The sequence below is a fragment of the Erythranthe guttata genome, chromosome 3 (assembly GCF_056151865.1).
Source record: "Erythranthe guttata isolate IM_541 chromosome 3, IM_541, whole genome shotgun sequence".
NCBI lineage: Eukaryota > Viridiplantae > Streptophyta > Magnoliopsida > Lamiales > Phrymaceae > Erythranthe > Erythranthe guttata.
In genome coordinates, this window is record NC_142535.1 from 3,875,410 (window position 1) to 3,896,944 (window position 21,535).

The 21,535-nt window shown below is 34.1% G+C and overlaps 1 protein-coding gene and 1 pseudogene across 2 annotated transcripts; both read left to right on the forward strand.

The window, feature by feature from the left end:
* The first annotated feature begins 3,875 nt into the window (after positions 1–3,875).
* LOC148771565 (uncharacterized) lies at positions 3,876–5,444 on the forward strand. The gene is made up of 2 exons (XM_088815422.1): positions 3,876–3,996; positions 4,145–5,444. The coding sequence occupies exons 1-2, from the start codon at positions 3,968–3,970 to the stop codon at positions 5,211–5,213; spliced, it is 1,098 nt and encodes a 365-aa protein (XP_088671548.1). The 5' UTR covers positions 3,876–3,967; the 3' UTR covers positions 5,214–5,444.
* A 1,506-nt stretch (positions 5,445–6,950) lies between these two features.
* On the forward strand, positions 6,951–11,158 carry LOC105959715 (uncharacterized; annotated as a pseudogene). Its single transcript, XR_016030223.1, has 4 exons — positions 6,951–7,188; positions 7,643–9,129; positions 9,205–10,114; positions 11,143–11,158. The product of XR_016030223.1 is annotated as an uncharacterized LOC105959715 (transcript).
* The last annotated feature ends 10,377 nt before the right edge of the window (positions 11,159–21,535 follow it).

A 21,535-nucleotide genomic window follows, 5' to 3' on the forward strand; every position in this document is an offset into this window, starting at 1 on the left:
AGCTCTTCACGAGTCAGCTCCTCCCAGTTCAGAAAGTGCATCGAGAATATATTGCTTTCAATAATTTGAGAATTTATAGAATATTAACATAAAGGTTTGTATACATATGTCATATGTTAATACAATTATCAATTAAAATATGTATGTCATGAGTCGCACAAGTGAAATTATTAGTTTCCTTTAATAATAAGAACAAATAGATAAATATTTCGAGATAATTATGTGTGTCGTCCTCATACGTGTGTTGAATGGGAAGTAGAAAAATTATTCCATGCACATGATAATCCCGTCCAACTTAACTATACTATATGATGTCATGATAAAATTTGCGAATGGTTGGCATGATAATTCGTCGCCAGAGATTTTTTCCTCTTTGAAAAATGCAATATTACTTGTAATCGAAATTGTAGTCGTTCATATCGATAAACTGTTTAGGTTGTTAATAATATTATGTGTGTTACACAATAATTTTGTTGATGAATATTACTGTGCTACATAGTAATATTCATTTTTTAATATAATTGTGTTAGACAGTAACATAGAAATATTTTTTTGTTAAACAATAATATAATTAAAATTACTGTCAAACACAATAAGTAGGCCGTTATGGGCTTCAATATGGAATAATTACATATTTGGCCCCTATACTAATTACCACCTTAAAGATTTCCGTTCACGATTTTAGTTCTCAAACTAACAATTTTGGTCGAGCGTCAAATTTGGTTGTGTTGGACATCCAAATCCAGCAACTCTTCACTTCCAATAATTTCTTCACCAACATTTACTTCATTCAGTTGTTCCAGAGCCACATCTTCTTCAACGATGACTTTTTATTTGCCTTTTTTTTATTAATATCTTTAGATCCTATGAAAAATATATGTCATGTACTTGGACAAGTGTACTAATAAATTGTATGACTATTTATAACAATGATATAATGCATGACAGTAAATTACCTTTTTTTCTTTCTTCTGCTAGATTCACCATTTTCCAATTGAAAACACTTGTTAATATCCAACCAATCTATATCCTCTGGTAAAGTTGGATCTTCTATTTCCGTTATCCATTCATCATCAGATTCCATATTTGATACACAAATAGGATCATAAAACTCACCATCTTTAACCCTCTTTTGATGCCGTGCTTCAAGCCTTAGATTGTACTTCGTGAACACAAGTGCATTAAGTATTTTTTGCTCCAATCGATTTCTCATTTTCGTATGCACCTATCAAAGAACTTATATATAAGTAAGATTTGGCTTTCAAGAATATCTTCCTACTAAGACCAAGAAATAACATGTTTGGCTAAGAATACGAATTGCAAGTTTCTGAAGTTCTAGACAAGCAGCTCCTTATGATTCCCACCATAAAGCTATCAATAGCAACCAAATAGCAATAACTTTATAAAGACTACATTTAAAATTAAAAATATTTCATGTTTGACCATTTATGTGGTTGTTTCTTATTCCTCATCTGAACAACCATGGAAATTCCAAACACGAGTTCCCCTCTATCAAAAGTCTCTAGTTGTATGTCTATTTGTTCTCATAACTCTTGGAGTGGGACACATCAGCTCGATTGTCTTGTACAACTCATTCTTTATCTCATAATCCGCTTTGAAATCAGGAAAATAATGAAAGCTACACATATTTATAACTCAAAATTTATAATCACTAAATTAGGCTAACAATTAATTGGTATCAAAATAGTAGTAAGAAATAAATAAATAAAATAACAATAATGGGTAAATAAAAATTAATATGATTTTACGTATCTTTAAAAAATTTATTTATTTGTTCTTTTGCATGACCCATTGCTTCATAAATATATCCTATAGCAGGCTTGGAATCCTCATTTACAAATCTTAACACTTTTACTTATTGAAGTGTGCACTTCAAGCAGTATTGGATGGCTGACCAGAAATTCTTGTCAACTAAAATTATCTCACCAATAGCCCGTCCATCTGCTTTCTTTGCATATGAACTTTTTTGCCATATTTCAGATCCAAACATTGCCGTAAGTGCAATCTTTAATTCAAGTAAACGTCTCAAAGTTAAATATGATGTTGCAAATCTTGTAACACCAGGTCTTGTTAACTCCCTGCCCCGTGTGAATTTCCTCATTAAGTTCAAAACCCAAGAATTCCTAAACATATATAAAGTAATCATATAACTTGCATACTAAGTATATAGCTAAATAATCAAATTAAAAAAATACTTGTAGATGTACACTGTAATATTCCTTGCATTTTGGACTATTAACTAAGAAATTCGTGATAGAGCGATTCCTATTATCTGTCCATCCATCCGACATAAGAGTACACCTTGTCGTTCTCCACTTCTCTTTGTACCTTTCGATAATTTCTTGGGTTGACACAACTTCCGTTTCCAAAAAAGTTACCATGGCCTCATGAAAGGAATGATGTATTAACCCCTTTCCATATTCTACAACTCACTACAAGATAGACTTAAAAAATGGATCCTTCACCAAATTAAAAGGTAGAGCATTTTCATAAAGACATCTACATATATCTTTACACACGGACTCTCTATCCTTTATCTTTCATAAAGTATTCAAAGTAGTCTTTGAGCTCGTCTCTTTTCTAGAATTTTAAAAAAACTTGACCATTTGTTTATTTTCCCTTTTCCAGAAATTTCAACATCATCTTCAATAAAATTTTCATCATCCTCATAATCTCCTTTCTTTTTTTGACTTTCCAGATAATTTAAAAAATAATTCGCACTTATTATGAACATTTTGGACATGGTTCAACATATTTTCTTGTTCGAGCTAAATGATGTTTTATACGATATACACCTCCCCAATAAATAACTTCACAGTGCACACATCTTACTTCCATGTTTCCTTCATCAACTTTTGGCAATGTTGCCGTCCAGGATCATTGTTGGTTTTGCTTCTTTTACCCTTAGACTTTTCTATACAAAATATGCAAAATAATGACAATATACAAAATAATAAATACATTATATAGTCTGTAGAAAGATGTGTAAGTGGAAAAGAAGTACTTTTTTCATACTCTAAAAATCGGCCAAATGGAATCAAATGCAAAGTATGACAAGTCTGACCAAAAAAATAAATTAAAAAAGAAGCCATTTTTTTCATTCCCGTTACCTGTAACTTGCTAAAAGACCAAACAAGAAGAAACCCTTAGTGGCCTCTTTGATGGGAGACGATGGGAATTGGGATGTTTTCTAGGTTTTATATTTTGAGTTTTCTGAGAGAAGAGAAAAGTCGATCAGAAGGAAGGTCAGAAATGAACTTTATGTTTGGGAATTGGCTCTTCTAAAAATCTTTTCCTAATTTAATAATATATTTACCCAAAAAAAATTAATAATATATTTTTGCTGAATAGAACAGATTTGAACGAATTGTTCAACTCGTACAACTGGCACCATTTTACTCGTACAACTCGTAGGATTTTGGCGATTCACTAACGAATTGAGCGATTCCCGATTTTTTAAAAATTTCCGATTTACTTGACGATTTGAATCGAGTTGGGTCTGAATCGAATCGGACGATTCAAATCGCGAGTCGTTCGATTTTGATAACCATGCTCCTATTCTCTCCTCCCATCTCCCTCTCCGAAATTTGTAATTCCTCTTTTCAATAAACTCTAACAAATGTGAATTTCATCTATACATCCCCAAAATTGAGGTGAATTAAAGTATACATGTTGAAAAGCATTATATATGTCCCTTTTTCAAGAGTTTGAATCATTTAATGGTTATGAAAACGGTTATCCTTAGTTCCCACTCATTTTTCTGTTACCAAATAGACATCACGTGATGCGCATGTGACTATCCATCCTAGTTAAAAAGAGTAAATTTTGTGTTGGACAAAATATTTGGGATAGTAAAATAGTCAAATGGTATCTCTAATTCAAAACCCCCAAACTTCAAATTGTGAAGAGCTCCAAAACCCTAAAATCAGAATCACTGCTCGCAACCATGGCTTCGAAGCTTCAATCTTCAGGCAAGTAATCTTCCTCTATAAACCCAAATAAATGATTTACACATTCAATTTGCAAAGATGATTTCACTCGTACGCCGAAATCTCACCTCTTCAATTTCGAATTACTCTTTATTATCTCTCTGTTGCAAATCCCATTTATTCTCTAATTCGAGGGGCGAAAACAACGAAACCGCCATCGCCGCCGCTCCCACGGTTCTCGATATCTTGTTGCATAAACACCACTTCTCTCCCGAGGTGGCTTCATTAGTTGACTCAGATTTGAGATTCAGTAATCTCACCGACTCAGTAAAAGCCGATTCAGTACTCTCGTATTTCAGAGATAGCGGCTTTTCGACCTCCCAATTGGAGAAGCTCGTCAAGTACAGGCCTCGATTTCTCGCGTCGAGCGTCGAGAAAAGCATCAAACCCAAAATCAAGATTTTTCAAGATTTGGGGTTTTCTTCAGAAGACATCACCTATATAATGACGAGTTATCCGACGATACTGCATTCGAGCGTTGATAACAGCATCGTTCCCTCGTTAACTCTGCTCAAAGGCATGTTGGGTTCCGATCACGACCTGGCAAAAATTTTACGGTTGTGCGGATGGTTTCTGACGGCCGATTTGGAGAAGAATATGGTGCCCAATATCGAATTCTTGAAGAGCTACGGCGTACCGATGGAGCGTATTCTCGTCATAATCTATAGTAACCCGAGGTGTCTTTTGATCAAGACCGAAATCATGAAGAAATCTGTTGAAAGAATCGAAAAGATCGGGTTTGATCGATACTCGAAAATGTTTGTTTACGCGATTATGGTTATTGCAATGATGAGTGACGAGACATGGGAGCGCAAGTTGCAGGGTTTTCGGGAGTTGGGATTTTTGGACACGGAAATATTGGCGATGTTTAGGAAGGCGCCTATGCTGTTTACGAAATCAACGGAGAAGATGAAGACCATAAAAGAACTCGTGTTTGAAACAGGGAAGTTCGATAATTCGTCGATTGTGAATAACCCGGTTGCTCTTGCGTGCAGCGTGGAGAATAGGTATAAGCCGAGGTTTCAAGTATTGGGGATTCTTGAAAGTAAGAATCTTATTAAAAAATGGCCCGGTCTCTCGACAATTTGCAAGTTGCCGGACGATAAGTTTTTCGAGAAATTCATTGGCCCTTATTTGAGTGAACTTGGCGACCAAGTGTACGTCACAAACAGTTATTGGCAAAAGGAAAAATTGAAACCGTAAAAAAAACATCTGCTCGAAGAAAAATAGGTACTTTGCTAATTTATGATTATGTGGATTCTTTTTCCGTAATTGTATGTGATGTAGTCTTTTGATTTTAACGCTAAGATTGACTGTTGGCTCATTTAATGTGACGAAAACTTATTTTGCCTGACCACCTAAAACTTGAATTTTCGTTTCTCCTAATATTGTTCGGATCTTGGAATTTTGTCGGGACCAAACTAAAAAAAATTCCGACACAAAAGAATATACATTTTTGTGTTTTATTTTCAGTGCTTTTATTTTTGATCAAATTGTCTCTTCTTTTCACTTACTTCATTAGCATTCACTTTTCTTGGGGTGTTTTAAAATGTTGGCGAAGAATACATATAGCTTAAGGCCTCTTGGTGGTCGATCCCGGAAAAAGTAATAGCAAGTGTTGATGGAATTAATGACTTTAGTCCATACTGTTAGATTTAAAAATCCGGGTTCCTGGGTCGGTTCCAGCGGGTCGACCCGCCGGGTAGACCCGTCGGATCTCCGGTTCTGATATATGGAACCCAAAACCGACCCATAATATAGCGGGTCCGGTTCTGAGTCAACGGTCAACTGTCAACGGGCCGGGGCATAGAGATTTTTGTGCATACTGGGTATGGTGTCTGATTGTCTTTATTGTTTTTAAATATTAAATTATATCTTATAGGAACTATACAAAGCCTTTTTCTAAATGGTGTTGTATTTATACAAAGCCTTTTTCTAAATGGTTATTAGTTATTTGGTTAGTGCATATTAAATCCTTTTAGTTAGACTGCTTCTTATGCTCCCTTCTTCTAAACATAGTGAAATAAATTATTAATATTTTAGGTTGTGTTTGGATGGATGGATTTGAAGAAGGAATCTCAAATCCATAATGAATAAATTCCATTGCACTTGTTTGGATTGAGGGGTTTTGGGATGGATTTCAAATCCATACCTCTCATTCTTAGTTCTATTTTGAGCAGTTGTGGAGGATTTCAAATTCCTTCTCGTTACCGGTCATTTCAAATCCTTTGATCCAAACACAGCCTTACAATATCGAAGTATTTACAAGTTACATGTAATATTATTTTGGTAAATAATTAACATATATAATACAAAAATACCAAATCTATAGAAATTAGAATTAGTGAGTACATAAGATGAAAAAGAGATCATAGCAAATTCGGTCAAGTTATCAAGGAAAAATAAAATGGGTTCAACTTATCAAAGAAAAAAAAAAGTCTGATACAACAAATAATGTGGGAAACTAGCTCTTTATACATTTTGATGTTAAATAAACTTAGACTAAGAGCCGTTTAGTTAAATTTATTTAAAACATTTTATAAATTTCTACATTTGTTAAGATCAAATATGTTTTAGAAGCTGATAAGCTCTTGAATCTTCTTTTAAAGATTAAATTTTAAGGTGTTTTGATATGGATCTTATAAGTTATTTGAGTGTAACTTTGTATTTTAAATGTTTTAGTAAATGAGAAAATAAGATATCTTCTTTTAAAGATTAAATTTTAAGGTGTTTTTATATGGATCCCATAAGTTAGGGCAAATTACGAACTCCCCCTGAAGTATTGCCTAATTACGAAAAAACCCTCCTTCTTTGTATAATTACGAGCATCCCCCTAAAACTAACAGACTGCAAAACATGGTAACAGAACATACGAATTGTCTAAAGTACCCTTCTTGTTAAAATAATTAAATATTAAATATTAAATAAAAAAAAAACAATGAATGAATTAATTTGTCGTGTCATATTACAGCTCTGTATTTGCCTATTTGCCTAACATTAACCCCTCACTTTACTCAGACACAAAAAGATTGAAACATCTAGGGTTTAAAGGAGAAGCTCACAAAATTTTACCTTTCAAAAATTTGTGAGAAATCTCACAAAATCGACAGAAAAGCTAGGGTTTTGAACTGGATTTTCACTAAACAAGACGCTTCTTGTCCGTTTGGCAGATTATACGGTAAGATACATTATATTTCTTGTTTATTTCGTTTGGATATCGACTTTGTTTTGGTTTATGGGTTCTTCTCCCCCCTAATTCTTCCGACTGGGTTCTTTTTTCGTAGGATGTATTTATTCTTAGAGTTTCCATTTTTCCAATAGTGCAATTTGTTTTTCTTTTGTGAGTGATATGTTTTTTCAGTTGTTAAATTATGATTTATAAATTTAAGATTTTTGAGTATTTAATTAAGGGTTCTGAAGTTTAAGGTTTTTCATTTTTTAATTTAGGGATTTTAGATTTAGGGTTTTTTATTTAGTATTTTTTATTTAGTGCTTTTTTCAGTTGTTGATTTAGGGCTTTGGAATTTAGGAATTTTCAGTTGTTAATTTAGGGTTTTTGTAGTTATTATTTTTTAGTTGTTAATTTAGGCTTTTTCTGTAATTCAAAGTATATTATTTTTTATTTCATGTAGGAAATGGCAGATCCTGTTTACCGGATTGTGCTGCATTATTTGGATGATGAGCATATACTTGATAGCATTGATCCTGACAGATACAGCTACATTGATTTGTGTACTGATATTGTAGCTGTTTTTCCTACGATTGGGGCAATTGATGGTATTAGGATTAGAAGTGGTGTTGAAGGTGGTGGTGAGTTAATGAATATCTTAACTGACAGTGATGTGATGAACATGTTTACTAGAAATAGTGTTTGTCCATATTTTCATATGTATGTGGGTCATGGTAATGATGAGGTTACAGAGTTGGTGGCATGGGAGGGTAATGAGGCAGATGGTATACATAATGGGGGTCATGGTAATTGGGCAGAGGGTGAAGGTGAATTCGATTTCCTTCATGAGGACAGTGATTCTGATTCAGACTTTGTTGCCAATGCTGATGAAGATGACAATAGAAGTGAGTGTTCATACAACTCCTATAGTTCAGATGAGCTTAGTGGATACGAGTCAGATGACCACTGTGAGGTCACAAACTGGTCAAATGACGAGCTAGAGGATGATCTATTTAGAGGGTGTATGGATGTGGGTTCTAAGGTGTTTTCTACAAAAGAAGGGGAAAAAATAGTACTTAAAGAGGGTCAAGTGTTCGCAGATTTGGATGCTTTTAGGATGGTACTGAAGGATTATATTATCCAAGAAGGGTTTGAGTGTGTGAGGGATAAAAATGAAAGGAAGAGGGTTACAGCTCACTGTGGAGATGAAGACTGTGAATGGAGAATCCATGCTTCATTGTTACCAGATAATTCCACTTTTATGATCAAGAAGTGCCCCAAGGAGCACACTTGTTTGAGGACAGGTGTTGGGAGAGAAGCCACTGCCAAATGGATGGCGTCAAAGTTGATTGGTGTATTGAGGAGTAACCCTGAATTGAATGTTAAGGGTATTTCAGATGAGCTGAACAAGTATGGGGTTAATCTTACCTACATGCAGATTTATAGATCCAGGGATTTAGCATTGATATAAATTCAAGGGAGCCATGCATAATTATTTAAAAAGCTTCCTAAATATGCAGTCATGGTGCTCAGGACCAATCCAGGAAGTGTGGTCCATCTACAATGCGATGTTCAAGACGATGGGGACACTGGAGTAATACCAATACCCAGACCACCAATTTTCAAGAGATTTTTCTTAGGGTTGGCTGCACTGAGGGATGGATTTCTAAATGGATGCAATCCATTTTTGGGGTTTGATGGGTGCCACTTGAAAGGGCCTTATGGTGGTGTACTGCTTTCAGCACTTGGGTTGGATGGTCATAATGGGTTGTATCCAGTAGCATTTGCTATTGTGGAGACAGAAAACAAAGAGAGTTGGGGGTTTTAGCATTTGCTATTGTGGAGACAGAAAACAAAGAGAGTTGGGGGTTTTTCTTTCACAACCTTTCAATCTTGCTCGGTGGCTTCAATGATGGGAGGCCATGGACCTTTGTAACTGACAGACAAAAGGTTAGTATTTATTTACTATGTTTTTCCTGTTAACATTGTACTTTCTAATAAAATTTGTAAATATTTAAAATTTAGGGACTGGTGGATGCAATTAATGTGACAGTACCTAATGCCATTAACAGAAAATGTGCAAGGCATATTTGTGCAAACTTTAGGAGTCGTTTTAGTGGGGGTCCATTGAAGAAATGGTTTTGGGTAGCTTCTAGGTCATATAATGCCGTTGGTTTTAACTTTGCTATGTATAAGATTAAGGAACTGAGTCCTAATGCATACAAGTGGCTTTTAGATATTCCATGCGAGTTGTGGTCCAGACATGCATTTGATAGGAGAGTGAAAAATGAACATGTTACTAACAACATTGCTGAATCACTTAATAATTGGATTGGTGAATTTAGGCCATTGCCTTTCTTGCATTTACTGGATGGGATTAGGGCAAAGTTAATGAATAGGGTGACCAAAAGGGGTCTAAGGGGAAATAATAAGTGGAAAAATAATTTTGTTCCAAGTGTTGTTGCTAGGTTAAATGGCATTAGAGAAGAGTCTAGGAAGTGTAGCCTTCGTATAGCTGTATCAGATGAGTTTGAAGTGATGGACGATAATAACCACTATATTGTTAAGTTGACAACAATGACCTGTGAGTGTGAAGTTTGGGATTTATCTGGGATCCCTTGTAAAAACGCAATCCATGCAATCAATTACAAGAGGGGTAAGATTGAGGACTACATACATGATTCTTATTCCAGGAGGAACTACAACAAAACTTACAGATACAATATCCGCACCATTACTCACTCTAATTTATGGCCAGAGGATCTTGATGCAACACCAAAAGAGTTGTTACCTCCATCTTATAGGAGGTTGTCAGGAAGGCCTAAGAAGGGAAGAAGAAAATAGCCAAATGAAGCGGAATACATCAAAAAATCTACTATGGCGAGGTGCAAGAGGTGCAAAGGTTGGGGCCACAACATTAGGACTTGCAAAGGAACCCAAAACCATGGTTGTTAAATCGTAAATCGAATCGAAAATCGTTTTATCAAAAATGTGAATCGTAAATCGAATCGAATCGTAAATCGTAAGATTTAAAAAAAAATAATATAAATATTAATATATCCATAACATACTATTTTCCAGCAGAAATCATGTCGCATATAATAAAAATCCATGTCATATGTTTCTTTAAACATGGACTTTTCAATACAACAAAACCACAAAAAATGTAATACAAAAATAGTATTGCTAATGTCATTAATCACTTGTTCGTCCTTTTCTTTTTCCAGGAATTTCACCAACATCATCTTCAACAAAATTTCCATCATCCTCATAATCTCCTTTCGTTTTTTGACTTTCCAGATAATTTAAAAAATAATTTAAGAATTTCTTTAGAACATTTTGTACATAGTTCATCATTTTTTCTAGTTCCTGCTAAATGATCTTATTCGCATGTTTCCTTCATCAATCTTTTGGTAATGTTTCTATCTTGGATCATCACTGCTCTTGCTTTTCTTCCCCTTTGATTTCCCCATAAGAAATCTGCAAAATAATGATCATATACAAAATTTAAATATATATATCTAGAAGAGTGTGCAAAGTGTAAAATAATTAATTACCTGTGTAACTTGGTTGAAGACCAAATCAAGAAGAAGCCCTAGGCCTATCCTAGCAGCTTTGACGGCAAATGGTGGGAGTGGGGATGATTTTTCTTCCTTGAATTTTGCTGAGAGAAGAGAGAATCAAGGAGAATGGCAAAAGACAACTTTTGTGGTTGGAAAGTGGATCTTCTAGAAATCACTTTATAATTTAATAATATATAATATATTAACAATATAAAGCAAATCTGACCAAATCGCCCAACTCGTACAAATCGCACGATTTGGGCGATTTACCAACGATTTAAACGATTTGGTTACGATTTTTTTAATTTTTCGATTTATTCACCGATTTGAATCGAGTTGAGTCTGAATCGAATCGAATCGGACGATTCAAATCGTGAATCGTTCGATTTTGACAACCATGCCCAAAACAATGTGGATGTATGATGTATTTTTGCAAATATTTCATATCATTTAGTTCTCAGTCATTTACTAAGTCATTACTAATTCAATCAATAAAATGCAGGAAAATGTTGCCACAGGTACACAATTTCAAGCTTCAAGTAATCCTGAAGTGAATGTTCCATTGTCACAAGTTGTGGAGTCAATTAGAACTGTTAAGAGAAAGGCAAATTCTGGAGTGAATATTACCAGCACAAGGAAAAAAGCGAAGGGTGCAAAGTCTGCGAAGGTTTTACCTTGTTATTTCTCTGTTTTTGTTTACATTTGTTACATGTTTTTTAATCTGTAAGATTTAACACAATTTTATTTATTCTATAGGTCTCATCACAACTCCACCTACAAGATGAATCTATCTTTGATCAACATGAAGATGAAGCCCATTTTTGGGCCCAAGTTGATGCACTATCTAATGTTCAACAAACAGTCCAAGCCCATGTGCAAGCTTTTGCATCTGCCCCAGTTTTGCAAGGACCTGTCCAAGTTTCAGCATATGCAAAGGAGAAGAAAAAAATCTTGTCACTAAGAAAACATATGTCGAAGAAATTACCAAAGCTCATGCATCTTTAGTACCTGTTCAACTCAAAACTTCTGCACCTGTTCAAGTTAAAGCTTATGTACAAGCCAAATCATCAGCCAAAGCTATTATAGATGCTGCAAACAGCATCTTCAGCTCCTGTCAAAGTGAAATCTAAAGTTTATGCATCTAGTTCTAAAGTGAATTCAAATTCCCAATCACAGGCAAGTACCAAGGCTCCTAAGGCATCAGATTATGAGAATCTTGTTGCAAAGTGGAGTTCATGTGGTGCAAGTAGGTTCATATCCCTATTCAAATAGTAGATTCTGGAGATATTTGTGCATAGGCCTTTTTTGAAAAAAACATTTTTTGAACAATTTTGTTTCATGTGAAGTTGTATAGGCCTGTTTTGTATCATGCCAAGTTGTGTTGTCACTTAGTTTTTGTTAGTTGAGGTCTGGGATGAACCTTGTTTTTGTTTTATTTTGTAATCAACACAAACTTAATATGGCATGTATTATAAATTAGATGGAGTGTATGAATTAGTACAATTTAATCCTGCTTATATTGAAAATTTACTTTTGCAGAGAATTTAATCTTGCTTATTAAATTGGAATTTATTCTTGCAGTACATCGAAAATTCACTCATACTAGTTAAATAGAACTACATTGGTTTGACATAACATATAGTTGCAAATATTGCGAGGTTTAACACAATTAAACTGTGAACGACTCCAACTTCATCTTTGTTATTATTTACCTCGTTTTCTTGACGGACTTGGTTTCTTGATGCACTTGTAGCTTCATTTTCTTCATAATTAGGAGTAGATTGGGAGTTGTGGTATGAGAAATTTTGCCCAACATCAAATGGCTCACACCAATGAGAATAGCCGTGGTCTGGGCAACAATAAAACAACCTCCCGGGGTTCATGTTTGTCTCTGAAACCATGATTGTCGTTTTCTTTCCACAATTCAGACGCTTGCATTTCTCTTTTTTGTATCTCAAGCAACTCATTTGGGAAGTGCTACTTGAAGAAGCCATGAATTACAAGCAATATAGGAGATGAAATGAAGCAACAAATGAATGAGAAGCAAATGAACCCAATTTCTATTTATAAGTTCTGAAAAAAACGGTCATAAATTCAATTTTCTGATTTTCTTACAATGGCCCCCTCATACAATTTAAAACCTTACAATGAACCCCCCTGTGACAACAAAAAACGACTAGTTAAAAAAAAGAAAAAAAAGAGAATTTAAAAAAAATTATAAAAAATAATTTACATTTTTTAGGGCAAATTACCAAAACCCCCCTGAGGTAAGCCTAAATAACGAAAATTCCCCTCACGTTCTCGTAATTACGAAAACCCCCCTTGACTAACGGTTGACCGAATTTTTTTAACCGAAAACATGAAATGTCTATTATATCCTTCTGTTAAATATGTAAAAAATAAAGGGCAAATTACCAAAACCCCCCTGAGGTAAGCCTAATAACGAAAATCCCCCCTGACATTCCTTTCAGTTGATGATTTATTGCTTTTATAAATTTATTTATTACTTTGTAATTTGTATTGATAATTTGATATTATAATTTTTTATTTTTTTTATTTATATATTTTAATTGATTTTATTTATCCAGAGGAGTACTCATATGGATTTATGCTTTTAGCTTGAATGATGCATGGTTGTATTTCTCGAATTGTAAAATATTTAATTTTATATATAAAAAATAATTAAATTTTGAAATCTCATCCATTGATTTTTTTTAATCAATTGATTATATTTGGGTTTAATTTAAGAAAAATAAGTATTTTGCAGACACTTATATATTTCATGAAGAGTATATATTTATGACCCCTCATTAAATAAAAGAGTAAAAAGCAGTTTGCCTCCTAAACTAAGGGTCGATTTGCACTTTACCCCCTAAACAAAAAAAATTTGCACGTTTTTACCTGAACTCGTTAATTCGTTGCACGGTGCCCCCCAAACTCAATTTTCCGGTAATTTTAACCGGAATGTTAAAACATGTGCTTTGCACGTGAGATTTTGAGGGGTAAATTTGTCCCTTCCCTTACATCTTTAATATTATTAAAAAAAAAAGAAAATAAATAAATAAAGGAAAAAGTAGCTGTCATCCACACCCACCTTCCGTGAAAAAAAAATCCAATCCAATGGAAGAATTCCTTACATCCAGTCCTTAATTTATTTCCTCTTAATCCAATGATTTTTATTTTACTGTCTCCAAAAACACATGGGTGGTAGTGATTAATCTGTGACGATATCAATATTTCATCGTACTTAACAGAAAATCTACCAAAATTCCGTCAAGAGATAACCAAGCTTTAATTCGTGCAATCAACTATTTCAATAACAACGAATCAGTAGAAAATATCCCCAAAAAAATTTTGGATTAAATAAACAGACAGTATGAAAATTGAGTGCTGGAAGAGTAAACATTGCGGCCGGAGGAATTGTTGAGCGAATGAGGAGGGGATTTGACGGGATCTTCGACGTCGTTGTTTTGACGAGGGAAATTCGGTAATGCTGCCGCCGCCTCTTTTTTCCCCCGACTACTACTGCTCTCCGCCGCCATTTACTCTAAATAAAATGCTTACAATTACCCCCCTAAGGGTAATTTCGTGTACAAGGGCAAAATTGGTATTATCAGAGGAATATTCGGGAGAATCAAAAAGATTCTGTCGAGTCTAACACCGTTAAAGCGATTTGTAAGATGTCTGCATACCTCAGGGGGGTTTTCGTAATTACGAGAACGTGGGGGGGATTTCCGTTATTCAGACTTACCTCAGGGGGGTTTTAGTAATTTGCCCTTTTTTTTATGACCTTACGTATAGACCCCTAAGGGTATTCTAGTCTTTAAAAACAGATATTCCCTGGAATCATTCTGATTCCGTTACAGTTAACTCTGTGAGGGGGTATTTGTTAGACGGCGAATACTTTAGGGGGTGCACGTAATTATGCAAAGAATGAGGGTTTTTTCGTAATTAGGCAATACTTCAGGGGGTGCTCGTAATTTACCCTATAAGTTATTTGAGTGTAACTTTGTACTTTAAATGTCTTAGTAAATGAAAATATAAGATCTTTTGTAAGCAAAGTGAAGTAGAGGTATTTTTATAAAAACTTCTTATAAGCTTCATAACTTATTTTTTAAAAAGTTAAGATGTTTTAAAAAAAATGCCAAACACATTATAATAGCTTATAAGCTCTTAAATATTGTATAAGATGTTCCTAAGAGCTTACAAGCTTAGCCAAAGCAGCTAAAAACATAAATATTGAGATACCTTATATATAAAAAGAGTTAACATTACGGCAATGAAAAAATTAGACCCCCTCATCTAGGATAATGAGTTAAGGAAATACCCCTCCAAAAAATAATTAGAGAAAACCCCTTTACCTTAGATATAACATTCTCACACATTTATATTGCCCAATATACCCTTTCAATTCTAATTCTATTATTTCTTTCTATCTCTCTGTTTCACGCCTCCTCTTTCTTCCACAAAATGCAAGACAAGAAGAAAACTCAAGAACAGAACATCTCTTCAAAACGGTTCACTAATTTTTCTACCAATTCATCATCGTCATCTTCTTCTCCATCGTCCTCTCCTTCTCTTCGTGTGGCGGCAGTTGGCGGTGGAAGTAGAAGCTCTTTGCCTCCACCACCGCCGCCTTTGATCTTGGTTGTATCACAAACTCATGATTTTTTCAAGTTATTAATGATCTCAACTTTTTACAGGTGAAAATATATGCATGATACTCTCTCTCTCTCTCTCTCTCTCTCTCTCTCTCTCTCTCTCTCTCTCTCTCTCTCTCTCTCTCTCTCTCTCTCTCTCTCTCTCTCTCTCTCTCTCTCTCTCTCTCTCTCTCTCTCTCTCTCTCTCTCTCTCTCTCTCTCTCGGCTTGTTATATTTTTTAATTATTTTATTTAATTAATTGTTGTGGTATGAATTGGAGATCAGTGTTCAAACAAATGAATGAAGCAGTTCACGCTCAACGAGTCCAATTCTAAAGGATCATGCTTGTATCAGCTTGGATGAATTATTTCTTTTATCTATTTTATTTATTTATTTTATTATTGTTAAAAATTGTTTGAATAGTGTGGAAGCATTGAGAATATTTGAGTTTTCTTCATATATGTATTTTGGGTTTTGAGAAACTTACGGATTTCATGTTTTTATTTAGTTTTATATAAGAAGAAAAAACAGAGATAAGAATTTAGTGTGGTGATGGTGTGGTGTGGCGGCGGTGGGGTGACGATGAGAAGTAGATCTAGGGTTTTTTGGTGGATCGGGCGGAGAACAGCGAGAGTAGAGAAATTCGCGCAGGCGACTATTTCCAACGTATATTTTCAATAGTCGATTAAGTTAACTGACTATCAGAGCATAATCGATTAACTTAATCGGCTATCAGAGCATAGTCGATTAAGGTTAATCGCCTCCAATTTTTAATTTTTTTATATATATTTTTTGGTAAAATATAGTTGATTTTGTATTTTTTTTGTAGTTGTGATTTGTTATTTTTAGTAGTCGGATTCTTAATCGACTATGTGTTTTTTCGGTAGTCGATTAAGTTAATCGACTGCTCTGGTAGTCCATTAAGGTTACTTGATTTCATTTGTTAATTAATTTTTGGATTTTTGTGTATTGATTCCGATTTGTATAAATCAATAACAATTTATGTATATTATTTGTTATGTAAAAATAGTGTCGATTTTCGTTTTTACACAGTTGTATTTTTTTATTTTTAATAAGCAGTTTCTTAATCAACTATGCTTATATCTCATAGTCGATTAATATACATGAAAAGAAAAGCCAAGTTAAAAAACAAAAAATAAAATTTAAAAAACTTAAAAAACTTAAAAAAATTAAAAAATTAAAAAAAAAAAAGAAAGAAAAAAAAAGGCTGATGAGGTGGTGCATAATTAGAGAAATGGATGGCTGAAATTAGGAAGAAACTTTTCTGAAATGGTGCAAAATAGTTTGACATCTCCCTATTAAAAGAAGTATTGAGGGGTTATATCAAAGAGCCCCTTAGGACAATCCTAAGCAAACTAAAGGCAATTATGTAATTGTTTTTGTTTTTATTTTTTATTTTCTCCACTAGTTTTTTTTTTCTTTTCCTTTTCTTTATCTCAATAAAACTTTTTTTCCTCTACTAATTTCCTAATTATATTTTTATTTTTCTTTCTTAATATTTTGTTCCACTATCTTGGTTGATAACATCTTTGTTAGTTATTTTTTCGCTTTATTTGTTATTCCGATTTCTTTGTTAATGGCAGCTAATCTTTTTTTTTCATCATTAATTTTTGTTTTATGACTTGCTTTATTATTTTTGAATTGTGTAATTTAAATATCAGTAATAAATTTTATTAAAATAATATAATATATTTTTATTTTTCTTTCTTAATTTTTTATTCCACTTTCTTGATTTTCTTTCTTATTCGGATTTCTTTGTTAATGGCATAATTTATTATTAAGTTTTTGTTTTATTACTTGCTTCATTTATTTATCAATGGTATAATCTAAATATAACTGATAAATTTTATTAAAATAGTGCAATAGATTATTGCACGCGGATAAATACTAGTTAAGAATATATAATAGGGGTTGTTACAAATAAGCTCATCAATGAGTACTTATTCATAAAGAGATCCAGACAAAAAAATTTTTTTACCAATAAGTACACACATGGTTCAGATTTTTGTAAATGACTAAAATTACCCCTCATACTTTAATATGCTCCAATTTCATCCTTAACTTAATTTAACCTCAGTTAGACCCCAAATTTCACAAATTATTCAATTTTGACCCAAAACTTTTTTTTCAAAAAAAAAATAATTCAAAAAGATTTTTTTTTCAATATTTTTTTTCCCGCCGGTCTCCGGCGTTGACTTTTTAAATTTTACCTTTTTTTTTTCTTCCGGATTTTTTCGCCGGTTTCCGGCGTTGACTTTTTCGAATTTTTTTTCTTTTCTTTCTTTCTGTAACTTTTTTTTTTCGTTTAAACAACAATATTGCTTTGATTGACAGTAATATTAACTATATTACTGTTAAACACAGTAAAATTAACTAAACTACAGTTTAACACAGTAATATTGCTATATTAATCTCTAGTACAGTAATATTAACACAACAAAACTCATTATTATTGTGTAATAGAGTAATATTACTATGTTGACCGTTCACAAATGTAAACATAATAAAAAGCCAAAATAATTAATATTACTGTGAGTGATAGTAATATTATTATAACAACAGTAATATTACCGTCAACCACAGTAATATTACAATAATATACAGTAATATTATTACGTTACTCCGTGAATAACTCAAACAAACAAAAAAATCCAAACAAAATAATAATATTGATGTGGTTGATAGCAATATTACTATAACAACAGTAATATTATTGTCAACCACAGTAATATTATTGTGTTTACAGTAATATTACAATAATAGACAATAATATTATTACGTTACTCCGTGAATAACTCAAACAAAACAAAAAACCAAAAAAAAATAATAATATTGCTGTTGTTGACAGTAATATTATTGTGTTTACAGTTATTTTACTGTCAACGACAGTAATATAATTACGTTGACTTGTCAACTAATCAAACAAAATAAAATAAAAAATAACAAAACATAAAAAATAATAATATTACGTTAATTTACTGTCAACGGCAGATCAATTACATAAATGTATTGTCAACGGCAGTACAATTACGTTAATTAACTGTCATTGACAGTATAATTACGTTAATTTACTGTCAGTGACAGCACAATTACGGTTAAAGATTAGCTGCGGACGTAAAAAAAAACAAAAAAAAAAAAAACTTAAAAAAACACTTAGAAAAGTCAACGTCGGAAACCAGCGAAAAACTCCGGAAGAAAAGAAAAGAATTTTTTTTTTTTGAAAAGTCACCGCCGGAGACCGGCGTTGACCGCCGGTTACAGCCGGAATCCGGCGGCAAAATATTTTTTTTTGAAAAAAAAAAGTTTTTGAAAAAAAAAGTTTTGGGTCAAAATTGAATAATTTGTGAAATTTGGGGTCAAAATGAGATTAAATTAAGTTAAGGATGAAATTGAAGTATATTACAATATGCTCCAAAAAAGTCAAAATTGAATTTTTGTGGTCAAAATTGGATTTTTGTGGACAAAATTGATTAAATTGGGGTTACAATTAAGAATTGGGTATAAATGGTTGAGGGTAATATTGGCATATACATGAATGTTTCCTTTATTTATAATAAATATTAAAGGGATAGGTTTATTGGTGAAAGAGATTTAGCCCATAAACCTAAAATAATAAAGATAAAGATGCTTGATTGGGAACTTACGCACAAAAACCCCTATATAATTAATATTGTATCCATAAATAAATCTCAACTATAACCACTAAATCAATATTAGAATTTATAAGCAAGCTATGAAAAATAGAAACTAATATTAATACGAAAATAAACTGAAATCCACTATACCAAATTCGATCTTGACTATGCATCAAGAGTGTACCTCTTCTATGGCAACAACGGTGATGGGGCTCGATTTGGTAATCTATTAGGCTCGTATAAATATTTGGCAAAAGGTAGTAAAGTTCGCTATGGGTTGGAAGATTCCCACGGCTTCAGCCCAAATAGCAGTTAAATTCGCAACGGTTGGAAGATTCCCGCGGCTTCGGCCCAGAAGTTAGCTAAATTCGCTAAGGGTTGGAAGATTCCCGCGGTTTCGGACCAAAAAGTAGTTAAATTCGCTAAGGGTTGGAAGATCCTCGCGGCTTCAGCCCAAAAGCTAGTTAAGTTTGCTAAGGGTTGGAGGATCCCCGCGGCTTCGGCCCAAAAGGTAGCTAAATTCACTAAGTGTTGGAAGATTCCTGCAGCTTCGACTCAAAATGTAGTCAAATTCACTAAGGGTTGGAAGAACCTCGCAGCTTCGGCCCAAAAGGTAGTTAAATTCGCTAAGGGTTGGAAGATTCCCGCGGCTTCAGCCTAAAAGGTAGTAAAGTTCTCTAAGGGTTAGATGATCCCTGCGGCTTCGGTCCTAAAGGTAGCTAAGTTCGCTAAGGGTTGGAAGATTTCCGCGGCTTCGGTCTAAAAGATAGTTAAGTTCGCTAAGGGTTGGAAGATTCCCAAGGCATCGACCAAAGATAGTAAATTTGAAAACACACGATCACTGCTTGCGCATGTTAGAAACTCCCGTTGCATTGCCTAAAATTTAATGAGCTCGCCATGATTAGGTTTTATTGAACTAACACCTCTTTGCAGCTCGCGTATTTATTAGATCAGCTCAGTATTAATGAGCTCATTATTATTGGAATCATTTGAGCTAATCTCTATTTGCAGCTAGCATATTTATTACAACTCACTTGACTGTCTATTGTTGGAGTTCGGTGTTTATTTGAGCTTACTTATTGAAGCTCGTATATTAGCCCGTGTTTTTGGATCTCTTCACTTTTGGACTTCTTGAATGGTCATCTCTTATTGGACTTCTTATATGGTCTTCGCTTATTTGGACTTCTTATATGGTCTTCGATTATTGGATTTCGCTTACTAGTTTTGGACCTCTATTTCTAGTCTCCAGTGAATCACTTCGTTCGGATAACTAGAGACTGGGGAGTAGATGATGGGCTCGATTCGGCAATCTATTGGCCTCGTATAAATATATGGGGTTGGAGTCTAACCGTGATCCAATAATATTATGCTATAGGCTCAATTCTAGGTCAAATCCATAGAATCCTGTTTTTTTGGAAAGACTCCATGTATTATCTATAAATACAAATTATTCTCCATATGGGGTATGTTAGCCTGGGTTTGGCAGCAATTGTCCACGTGGTGGAGGCCCGGGTATGGGCGGCCCACAATCAAATGCCGTGGGCGCTTGTGTGTGTTGAATGCACTATAAGGCTAGGGTTTGCGCCTTTCCTAACACCAATTGATTTTGGGACAACTGGTAGCGCCTGAGGTCCTACAAGTGGTATCAGAGCCAATGTCACGGGTTCGATTCCCAGCTGGAGCAATTGTTGAGGGGGAGATTGTTAGCCTGGGTTTGGCAGCAATTGTCCACGTGGTGGAGGCCCGGGTATGGGCGGCCCACAATCAAATGTCGTGGGCGCTTGTGTGTGTTGAATGCACCTAGAGGGTAAAAAGACAAGAACACAGAAACACACATTCTCTTATTCTGATTCTTTTCTTACTTTTTCCTTGAACTGTTTTCCCCTACTAACTTAAGCGTTGGAGGGTCTCCCCCAGGCTCAGGCCCCGAAATTTCAAGTGAACGGAGCAGTTTCCGGCTATCGAGGGACGGGAAAAGTGTTCGAGAAGAGTTAATTTTGGTGGAGGTTAGATCGACCTCCATCAAACGGTGTTATCTTTCTCACGGTTGATATCTTCTTCAGCAACAAGAGTAGAGTTCTCTTTCTTTTTCTCTTTCTCTTTCTCAAGGTTGATCTCTTTGTCGGAACACCTCATTGTAACATGGAAGTAAACAAGCACCAAAACAACAATATACAGAACATACTTGGGATATTTGCAACAAACAAATGATTCCTCTAACAACAAGACCATGATATGGAAAGAAGACCTAAGCAAACAAGTCATTGTCGTAAAGTCGTCCGCAAACTTTACTATCAACTCGCAAGCGAGGAGGAACAAACGCTCAAACAACTTTCTAGCAAAGCGATCGAGTTTTAAGAGGCAATTGATTTCATGCTTAAATCCTAGTCTTACACAAAACAGGTAGTCGATCAAGTATGTTACGACTTACGAAACCTATACGACGAAGCAATCGTTCATCATTGAAGAACAAATACGAGAAAGCATAAAAACTCG